We start from the raw sequence: 11,282 nt of genomic DNA, 5'->3' as shown, positions 1-11,282 counted from the left end.
TAGTAACTGCTGGGGATTACCAATGTACCAAGCTTGCTCTTCTGAGTAGTGCACAACTTCATACATTGACTCTAGTGAACACTGAAATTATCAATGGTGGTACTTACAAGGTCCCACTAGGAGGTTTTGTCATGGGCAACAGATTTTTCTCTTCCTTGCTATACAAAATTATTCCTAAAAATCCTAATCTCCGAGGTATGAGGTTGATGATTTGCCATATTGACAAAGAAACTGGAGACAATTGGCTGTGGGAAGGCATACTTATTCTTCCCAATTGGCTCTGATAATTATGTAAGTTGTTTACAAGCAGTAAATTGTGTATACAAATGGGTTACTTTAACCTATAAATGTTTAACTAGCAGGGCCAATGAAAATGCATGTTAATGAGCAGTGCATAGAGATGAGCACAGTGTGTAGTAGATAGAGCAGTACCCAGCACAACAGTGCAATAGACCCAATGCATGGTTTATACTGTAACATTTTATTGCTGCAGAAAACTTTTCAGAAGGTTATGCATTGTTATTCTCCTCCTCACTAGGTCTGGGCATTTTGTAAGTGTTAAACTATTAAGTTACACCCAGTACGTGTTTGCTTTATTCAAATGTTTGAATTCTATGTACTGAATGCATATGTTGTTTGCCAATGTAACCTGTTGGCTTATCATGGGAAATTGCTAGAACATTAGTCATGACAGTTCAAACAAATACAGGCTCTTATTATGGATGCACACTAACATTGATAATGCATTCCAGTGTCTTCTTGTATAGGTTTAGACTACCTTCTGAAAAACACGTAGAAGGAAAGTGTAGCCCCAAAATACTCAATGAGAAGAGAAAATCAGAAATTGTTTACATAACAATTTCCATAAAGATTAGGAACTGAAAGGCATTCCAAGCAACTGCAGATTGGGAAATGAAAACCACTTCATTCTGATGCGCTGGTGCTAATGGAGGAGTCTGCTGTCTACCTGTATTTAAAGGGGATATTCACCTTTGGACAGGTATCTGAAAGGAAACAGCCCATGCCATTACAAATATTCTAATTGGTGTTGGGTTCTGAAGAAATCACTGACTCCCCAATTGCAACAGGAGGGCAAAGTAGTAAGGTTGTTATCCAGTGCCAGCCAATCAGATTATTCAGAAGGAAGGAACATGCACTGTTCACTGATTACATTTTTTGTGGGGGTTTAAATGTCCAACCCTGTTTCCTCTTGATTTATTGTTTTATTATAAATGAAAATTGCTTGCGTTCCAAACTTTCTTCAGAGCTGGGAAAATGGTGCTGGTGGAACACATACGCATTGCATGCGTTGCTTGCGCACTCACAATAGATTGCTCCGCCCCTTGCCTGCTACAGGAGGCAGAAGTGCTGTCACATGTCCTCCAGCTCAGCAGTCATACGATAAATTACATAAATGCTTCAAGTATATCTTCTGGGTCTCTATCATGTTTTTTTATGCCTATTTTTTTACCCCCTGATGAAGACCTCTAATGTTTGAAATGCATTGGGACCATCTCATTATGTAACACTATTTACTAATAAACCTTTTATACGATTTTGGAGCATCCAATCCCTTTTTATAGATATTTAAGATTTTTGGAGTCGCTTAATGGACTGACTTATGTGAATCAGTACCTCATCTATTTATCCCAGGGTATGTGCTTCCTACTTTTCACTGTAGTCCTACTTTATGGCAAGTTTGGGGAAGGCTATTTCCAAATGTAGAACAATAATAATGCCCAATGCCCAAAATGACCTCTGGGTTTACAGAAATGGGAGTAAATTGGCCTGTGGAGAGCTGACTTTGCACAACTGAACACCTGTGAGATGACTGCAAACCAGTCCTGGTCCCCAGTGTCGGTGCCAAACCTCACTAATGCTCTTAACAGTGATCCAACATTCCAGCACAGTGCTGTCCAACTTCTGTGGTGCAGAGGGCCGGAATTTCTCTTGCATACATGGTGGAGGGCTGCTAATGGAAACCAGTTTTGACCACTCCCCCCTTTTATACCACCCCCATTTTATCACAATAGTGGTAGTGCAGCAAAATGCTTGGTCCTCACTGCAGGGATATCAACCATCATTCATATGTGAAAGAATTATATTACTCTGCCCTACCCTGCCTGTGTGTGCCATACTCTGCCTGCCCTACCCTGCCTGTGTGTGCCATACTCTGCCTGCCCTACCCTTCCTGTGTGTGCCATACCCTCCCTGACCTATGCTGCCTGTGTGTGCCATACTCTACCTGCCCTATGCTGGCTGTATGTGCCATACTCTGCCTACAGTACCTATGTCTGAGGTGTGAAGAAGTGAACAATGGGAGTGATTACAGTCTGAGCCTGAGGTGTGAACACTACAGGGGATGAACAATGCAGGTATTAAAAGGTGTGAAAAACACAGGGAATTACATCTTTAAACAATACAGAGGGATTACAGCCTGAATCTGAGGTGAGAACCATGCAGGGGGGGCAGTTAATCTCAGTACTGATACCATTTAATGCTTACTCAAAGGTAAGCCATCAAAGCAGCCAGACAGGTGGGGGGCCACACAGAGGGGGGTCGCGGGCCGCCAGTTGGACAGCACTGCTCTAGACCATGGTTGTATACATTCATTAGTCATCAATTGCTGCTGATGATTAAGTGCTGGGTAAGCATGAAACCGGTTAGGCTATCCATATGGGGTTGATGGTGTTTCTAATGGACTGAAATAATATTTTTTTGGACTATATAATTATAAATAGTGCAAATTTTATATTGGTATATCAATAGCTGCAACTAATTATTTAAGAGCAAATCTGCAATGCAATACCACACATCAAATCCAAAATAGATTAACTAAAGGTGATCAGATCACTTCAAATTTTATAAACAGGTCTAATAAATACATGTTGCAGGGCAGCACATTCCTTGAGTTTTCTAGTCCTTTTTTCACCTTTCAGACTAAAATGATAATGAAAATCTGAAAAGGTTTAGTAAACAGTCCTTGAAAAAAAAAAAGCAATTGGTCTGGTACAATCAACATACCCTGCTCTAAATAGATAACTGCAGTCCCACATGTAAAAGCAAGAGCTTGCACACGGGGAAATAAGTCGCCCGCGACAAATCTCCTGTGTCTCGGGCGACTAATCTCCCCGAAATGCCATCCCACCGGCGAAAATGTAAATCGCCGGTGGGATGGCATACACGGTGGCGCAATTTCAGTGAAATCGCGCCGCCGCGTATGCCATCCCACCGGCGATTTACATTTTCGCCGGTGGGATGGCAATCCGGGGAGATTAGTCGCCCGCGAACAGGCAATTTTGTCGCGGGGGACTAATCTCCCCATGTGCCAGAGCCCTAAAATGTCATTATTATAATATACAAGTTTCAATCATGTGATACAAGCGACATCACTAACCACCAATTTATAATGGTGGAAATCATGAAGAACCAGAAAGTGAATTAGAAGGTAATTAACACAATAAATTGCCATGCAATAAAGGTACTGGAACCAGCAAGGAGGCATATTTGTAAACAAGTCCATGTACATTCATCATACACAATCCCAATTTGCACTGATTTTGCTCTACATTTACTCTGTGCAACTTTCATATCTTTTATTCTCTTACTGACAGTTTAACAAAAAACGGAAATGATTTAGTATCTGAAGTAAAGATAAAAAGTCATTGTTGATAATTCTCATACCACTAGAGGTATTTCACACAGAGAACCTATTTGACAGCCTGCTGATGATGAGTCTCCTTACCCATGTGCATGGATAAATGGGAAACATTCCACTGAACACTGGGCTTAGAGGCCACAAAGCACAGAATTCTCCAAACTGAAATCGTAGTGAAATCTTGCAAAATTTTCTTCAAGGTTATAGAAAGGGACTCTCTCTGGAAGTTCCCTACACATGTTCTGCAGTTCTTGCACATGAGGAGCTAATATGAAGGGGATATCACCGAGAAGCTCAGCCATGGCAGCATTCCCTTCTGAAGTCTGGTGGGTAACCTTGTTGGCTCCAGGATCCTCCCTATTGAACTGCTGGGGAACGTCTGGGCATGCCTAGGGCAAGAAACATTAAACTTGGTTAGTGCATTGGTAAAAATACATGGTCTCAGCAAATCTGCCCTTTTTGGGTTCATGCTGAACATGGGTTTATGGTGCCTCTTTGGCAGATGAAACTATTGTAAACTTTACTGCCTCTATAACATCTTGTTTGTATTTCTAAACTTAGAATATAGATACTGTATCTCACAAGCTTTACCTGTCCTATTTAATCTGGCCACCTGTGTAAATACAGGGCTGTCATTGGCTACACACCTCCTACTGTGCTTCTGGCAAGGAGTGTTAGGACACACCCACTACCCCACCATTCATATGAAACAGGGGCAGGGACCAGAGGGGGGTGCATAGGGAGCTCCAAGAAAGGAAACAGTTTTAAAAGGGTGATGATAAGGTTAGCCCAGAATGAAACCAGCACCATATAGGGGGGAATTCACAAAAGTAGAGAGAGTCCTTTTTTGGAGTAAAAGTGGTGGAAAAACTGGTGGAAAACACTTTCTCCAGATTCACAAACAGAAATCCACCTAAATTCCGACTCAACCGCCACTTTTCCGTTTTTGGTGAAAGTTTCCCTGTGCAAACTAAAATTATCCCTCAGGAAATGCCCAGATAGTGAAATGGCAAATGAAATGCAAAATCCTGCTGGTAAAATCCGTATACCAAGGCTCATGTAGCTGTGGGACTGGGTTTGATGGCATTGACTGATTTACTAAGAGCTAAAGGCAGATTCATAAAAAAAATGTTTGAAAACAACAAAATCAGAAAACTGTCTGCTTAAAAGACAAATTCACAAAAGTGGAGATAGAGATTTGTGAATTAGGCGGAAAATCTGACAAATCTATCTCCACTTTTATTTTGTTTCAATATCATCACTTTTGTGAATTCCCACCATCAATGTGTTTAATTTGCTCTCAGTTTAACCCTGCAATACCCAGGGCTGCCCTGCACTATTAGGAATGAATGGGAATAAATGTATTTAACATTTGCCCAGTTTGTGTTGCGACCCCTGACTGGACAGTGTTTTGGCAAATGGAACCAGACCACTTTATTATTCATTTTGTATAAAGATGCAAAGGCAATTCGCTGCTCAGAGTTCATTAGTAATCCATTTAGATACATGAGCCGTGGCTGCTTGGGAATCAGTGTAGTCTGCAACACTGGGGCAGTTGTCTAGACAAAATAGCTAAATGGTTAGTGTACCCCTTGCTGAACTATATTCTGGCTGAAGAGTTACTGATAATGCATAGAAGTAGAGTGAATCTCCTGTACCATACACCAGCAGGGGATAACAGATAGCGCTCACAGGATATCTCCTGTATTACATACCAGCTGGGCACTATTATACGGCTCTGGGAATATCTCCATTACTCTCCTATCAGCTCCCCAGTGTAGATTCTGTTCCATGATTATTTCCATATATCCTAATCAAATTCCCAAAAATAACCCTAAAATGCACTCGCTGATTTTAGCGGCATTGGTGGCCCCATTGTCCCTGTGCTGCAGCTCAGCTCACCTATCAATTGGCTTCTTATTGCCAGTGATAAGAAACAGATTTTTCCTGTGACAGTTGCTTTCAGCTACCATGGACAACACAATTCCCTTAAAAATGCAAAGAGAGGATATGTGGGGAAATGTAAATGCAGCCACTGGAAAAAAATCTGGACATCGCTCCACCAGCCTATTTCTAAAGGCTGATATCCTTACGTTGGGAGGTTATGTGACCGTGCCCAGGGCAGTCACGAGGCGGACCCCGGAGGAGGGAATTGAACCTGCAACCCCGTCGTCACAGGGCGGTCTCCCTACCCCTAGGCTATCCTTCCTCCTCCCACTTATAGGATGTTTTTTATTTGCTACATAGTGGCAGTTGGTGTATCCTAACTGAGAAGCCTGCTGTTTGCTCAAGACCTATATAACTAGGGGGACTGTTTAATAAGTAGGGAGAATGAATCCTCCATTTATCAACATTCTCTGAGAAAGTTGATAAGTGAGCCCCGGGGGGGGGGGGGGGTCTCTTTCTAACCCTAAAACAATAGGCGCAAAAAGCCTTATTGACATTTTATAAACAAGTGAAACACTTATTAAACAAAAAGTTGAATTGATAAGTTTTATATAAAAAAGTTTTTTCCCTAACATTTGCATTGTTATGCTAGTTTCAGCTTAATGAATGGGGCAATAATAACATTTTAAGTAAATATATTCATTTTTATTTAAAGGAAAATTAAGGCCTCCCAGGCAAAATTGTAGTTTTAGCAGCAGTGCCCCCTCTTTAAAGGGGACATGTAACATAAGTTTTAACAATGCACTAAACCATGTAAAATAATGTAAAATAGAAGTGCTTTTATTTTAATACCTTTGGGTTCAATTATGTCCATAACTGCTTGAAAACTGTGCTCTACCCAGACCTTTTGGGGTGGGCGCTTGATTCACTTTTTCCCCTTGAAGAAGGTATTTAGACCCTTACATCTCATTACAGAAGTGGAATTACACAGAAATATAGTACAGATATGGGACCCGTTATCCAGAATGCTCGGGACCAAGGGTATTCCAGATATGGGATCTTTCCATAATTTTGATCTCCATACCTTAAGTCTGCTAAAAAATCAATAAAACATTAATTAACCCCAATAGGATTGTTTTGCATCCAATAAGGATTATTTATATCTTGGTTGGGATCAAGTTCAAGATACTGTTTTATTACTACAGAGAAAAAGGAAATCAGTTTTAAAATTCTGAATTATTTGATTAAAATGGAGTCTATAAGAGACAGGCTTTCCGTAATTCAGAGCTTTCTTGATAAGGGGATTCCGGATAAGGGGTCTGATACCTGTATAGACAAAATTAGAAAGCCCAGCTTGTCCTAAAAAAAATGATGTATAGTTTTCCTTGGTAAAATAAAATAACCCTCAGGAAATGCCCCTAAAGTGAAATGACAAATGGCAAATGAAATACAAAGCCCTGCTGGTAAAATCCTTATCCCAAGGCTCATGTAGATGTGGGACTGGGTTTGGTGGCACTGACAGATTTACAGAGCTAAAGGCAAATTCATAAAAAAATGACAATCTGAAAACTGTCTGTTTAAAAGACTGTCACAAAAATTGAGATAGAGGTTTGTGAATTAGGTGGTAAATCCGACAAATCTATCTCCACTTTTATTTTGTCTCAATATCATCACTTTTGTGAATTCCCCCCCATCGAATTTATTATTTCTTACAAGATTTTCAGGTATTCTGTGTGTCCCCTTCAGCAACTCAAACCACTGTGTTCTAATCCAATATCAGATATGTCAATGTGGGCCCTTATAGCCCAGCCACACTTAACCTCATGGCAAACTTAATGGCTACATATACCCTATAAACTATAATAGAGATTCTAAAGGAAAAAATCAAAACTATTACAAGCACAGACATATAGAAACTAGAACAGTTTAATAAATAAAGTGAAGTTGTTCCTGAGTAGATGGCTGGAATGGTGATTTACACTGGCCCTAGAAGGGCTAATTACCGGCCGACTTGGCAGCCCAACGGACAGCTATTGATTGGGCTGACTGGAATTTCTTGTTGGGCAGAAACAAAGTCCAAACACTTGTTTGCTTTCATTATATAAGGGCAAGTTTCACAGCTATAGCAACTGCCATACTCTGGCACCACAAAGACTATATTGCTCCCATGTTTGAGGCTCATAATATTTGTGTAGCAGGTCAGGAGTACCATTACCATTCAAGCAACAAACATTTAGCCTTTATTCATAGTTGACTGCTATCAGGTTACCACATATCCATTCCATCCATACGGAGAGTCATCTTTTCCTGCTTCTTACCTATCTTCATTTCACAGAGCCAGAATATTAAAGAATACATAATATGCAGTATTGTTCTCATGACATTTATTCTATCTCCCAAAAGTTAGGTGCTATTTCTTTGTTTTTTTAATATTTACTTCTTGTCCCTTGGCAAGTGACAACATGTACAATGCAAACAAAAAAATGTACAAGGGCTTCTCATAGTATATAGTATTATTTTGTAGTACAGAACCTAAACCAACACCCAAGCAGCAGTAATGGTAACACTGACGCTTACTGCCTTGTCTCTGGGCGGGGCTCTCACTCACCAGGTATGGGATCCCTTATCTTGAAACCTGTTATCCAGAAAGTTACGAATTACGGAAAGGTCATCTCCCATAGACTCAATTTTAATCAAATAATTCAGATTTTGAAGAATGATTTGCTTGTTATCTATAATAATAAAACAGTACCTTGTACTTGATCCCAACTAAGATTTAATTAATTCTTATTGGAGGCAAAGCAATTATATTGGGTTTATTTAATGTTTAGATGATTTTTTAGTAGAAAGGCCCCTGGTCCCAAGCATTCTGGATAACAGGTCCCATACCTGTACTAAGCAACACAGTAGGAAAATATTCCCCAATTCAACCTAAAAGGGCAGTATTGGGGAGACATTGTATGAGTTCTCTTTTGTCAGTGGTAAAGACAAAAAACACCTGCCTATCAAAATAAGTATTTCTGGGAAAGTGTCAGGAATAGAATACATTATCTTTGTAGTTGGGTGAACTGCAGGTGGCAAAGCAGTTTCCTGTAAACAAGAGATATGTCCATACAGGTTACATAAAAAAAAAACCTAATGTGGCCAGACTGATGCCTAGACTACAGGGCTGCAAAAAAGTACTGATTTTATTATAGCTGTCTTCCTAGTCTGGGTTGTGTTAATTATTTTATCATCCCCTGTTGTCTGGTCGGTGTATCTTTGTGGCTTTCACAGGCAGAGTGTTAGTGGTGAGCAGGAGGGTGAGTAGCTAGAAGTAATCCTACTAGGGCTTGAGGGCAGATAGCCATGGATAATGCTTATCTATATATGGATATGTATATGGTATATGGTACATAGCTTCTAAAAAGATATTACTAACCTGACAGATGCCAAAGGCAGTGTGTTGTGATAGTTCTCCTTATGTCCTTCCTAAATCATACCTCCCAACATTTGATAAGTGGAAGGAGGGACAAAAAGAAATGCTGCAGCAAATTCTTTTGACCAAGTCCACTTTTGTGACCTCACCCTCTAAATACCACTCCTATTTTACAAAATTTGGCAGATTATGACAAGTTTGAACACATTTCTGGAGGTTTTGGGGTCTTGTTTCAAAAGCTCAGCCATGACTCCTCCAGTTACACTGAGTAGGAGAAACAATAGAAGAATAATAGATAGAATTCATTATTTGCAATGTGCACAGTGTAATTTAGTCCTACATCGAAACTGGGGGGCAAGATCTGGCCTGATTCTATTCAGATTTTCACATTCTGGTTTTTATAGCACCATATTCAGAACTGTGAACTATCAGGCAGGAAAGAGACACTTCCTGCAGTATGTTCTGCCCATGTGGTACAAAATGAATGTTTAATCGTATACAGCACAGGCAATATATAAGCCCTCTCATGTTGCTGATGTATTTTTATTCAGTGTCTGTAAATGCTGCAACACCCTCTACAAAGAGCAGCGTGATTTGCCATCATTGTAAAGACTTTACAAGCAATATCCTGCCATCTGCCAGTAGGGGCAAGGAGAATTGGTGGGGGAATAGATTCCTCTCAAAATGCTGTTCATAACGTGACAAACTGTGTTATCATTTAATAATCTACAATTTAAAATACATTTAAAGGAAAAGAAGTTGACAATTTGTTAGGTAGCCTTAGTTATTACAATCACTTACCTCAGACCCTGGAGCTGGCGCTCCTCTTTACTGAAAAATTTGCCGGCCCTGGGGTATTATTATTGTGAGCTCTGAGCTGCCATCTTCTTTCCTCTCCCAATGTTCCATAGTGGCTATTCTGGGCTGTGGGCATATGCAGTAGAATCAAATTAGAATTTAGAAGAACCACCCCCACCAAAAAAAAAATTGCTCTACTATATATGCACACAGCCCAGGGACAGAGTTCAAGTCCCAGGACAGAAACAAAAATGGCTGAGTGGCACTTACAAGAATACTAGGAAAGCAGCTGCATGGGGTCTGAGGTAAGAGATTATAATCACTGTGGTTGGCTAACAATTTGACACCCCCAATGATTAACCCTTTCCTTGTCCTTTAACATTATAGCAGCCTTTGCACCCTCCAGCCTCTGTGACACAACTCTCAGCACCCCTGAAGTGTCAGGAGTTGTGGTTCTGCTACTGACTGACAGAGGCTAAAGGGTGAATATGTTGCTTTGGCTTCCATTTTTACATTACTGCATAAACTGAGCATTTCAGCAAAAACATGAGCTGGGCAACCAGGTCTCCAAAAAACAGTCCACAATCTCTTATTCAAAACCAATTTGTATCTCGACAAGGGATCTAAACACACACATATATATGTATATATATGTATATGGCTCACAACAGAACACAGTAGCAAAGAATTCCTTGCGTTATTCATGCTCCAAGAAGCCCACAGTGCTAAGGCTGCCTTGTAACACACACTCAGCTATTATTCCTTGACCTTTCTTAGGTTCCAAAGCTTTTAATGCTGAAAGGTGATTGCTACTTGGACATTTACCAAAAATCACCAAAAGCCAAAATGCACTTCTTCAATAACGACAGAGGCACTGCTGTTTGTTACCTGGAAAGGCTGGCTGTATGGGAGTTCTGGCACAGGATACAGAGGTGTATCATTTCTCTGTTCATTAGCTGGTTGTCCTAAACAGAAAGCAGAGTCATTATACACAGTGAGTACTGTGTGTTACAGGTATTACCTCCTTCCCTTATAACAATACAATGGTACATTATACAATAAAGCAGAGTTAAATCTATGTCTATAAACCAAGTTTCAACAGTGTTTGGGGAAGCAGGTACAGCAAACATTATTAAACATTTTTACTGCTCTTTAAAGGGGAAACCTTGTTTAAAAATGTACCAGTGAATCAAATACAGAAGGAATGTGCTTTAAAAAGTTTTGTTTTGGGCTAATTTATTGAAAATTTATCCAAAACACTATTAGTCCTGCCCATTTGTTCCATTTCCTGCTGCTGCCAATGATACTTTTTAACCCAGAGTGAAACCAGCACCATATATTATTCATGACTGCCTAAAAGCTTGGGGGATTTTCCGTTATGCAATATGTCCCCTGTAAGTTATGTGTACATCTAATTGAAGCTGAAATAATTATCGGACTCTTACTGTTCTGATTTGCTGTGCAAACTTTACAATAAAAAATGTAAAGTTTAAAAAAAATGGCCTCTGTTTGATATTTTGA

At 40.0% G+C, this 11,282-nt stretch overlaps 1 protein-coding gene across 1 annotated transcript in view; it reads right to left on the bottom strand.

Annotated features, from left to right (window-relative positions):
- Positions 1 to 2,826: 2,826 nt before the first annotated feature.
- umad1 (UBAP1-MVB12-associated (UMA) domain containing 1) overlaps positions 2,827 to 11,282 on the bottom strand; it is a 31,928-nt gene continuing 23,472 nt past the window's right edge. The window contains exons 3-4 of the mRNA XM_002938716.5: positions 10,650 to 10,726; positions 2,827 to 4,047 (exon numbers count right to left, since the gene is read on the bottom strand). Coding sequence (XP_002938762.1) covers positions 3,790 to 4,047; positions 10,650 to 10,726 — 335 coding nt within the window. The 3' untranslated portion in view covers positions 2,827 to 3,789. The remainder of the gene's footprint in view (positions 4,048 to 10,649; positions 10,727 to 11,282) is intronic.

The sequence above is a fragment of the Xenopus tropicalis genome, chromosome 6, assembly GCF_000004195.4.
Source record: "Xenopus tropicalis strain Nigerian chromosome 6, UCB_Xtro_10.0, whole genome shotgun sequence".
Lineage (NCBI taxonomy): Eukaryota > Metazoa > Chordata > Amphibia > Anura > Pipidae > Xenopus > Xenopus tropicalis.
This window is presented reverse-complemented; position numbering and strand designations above follow the sequence as displayed.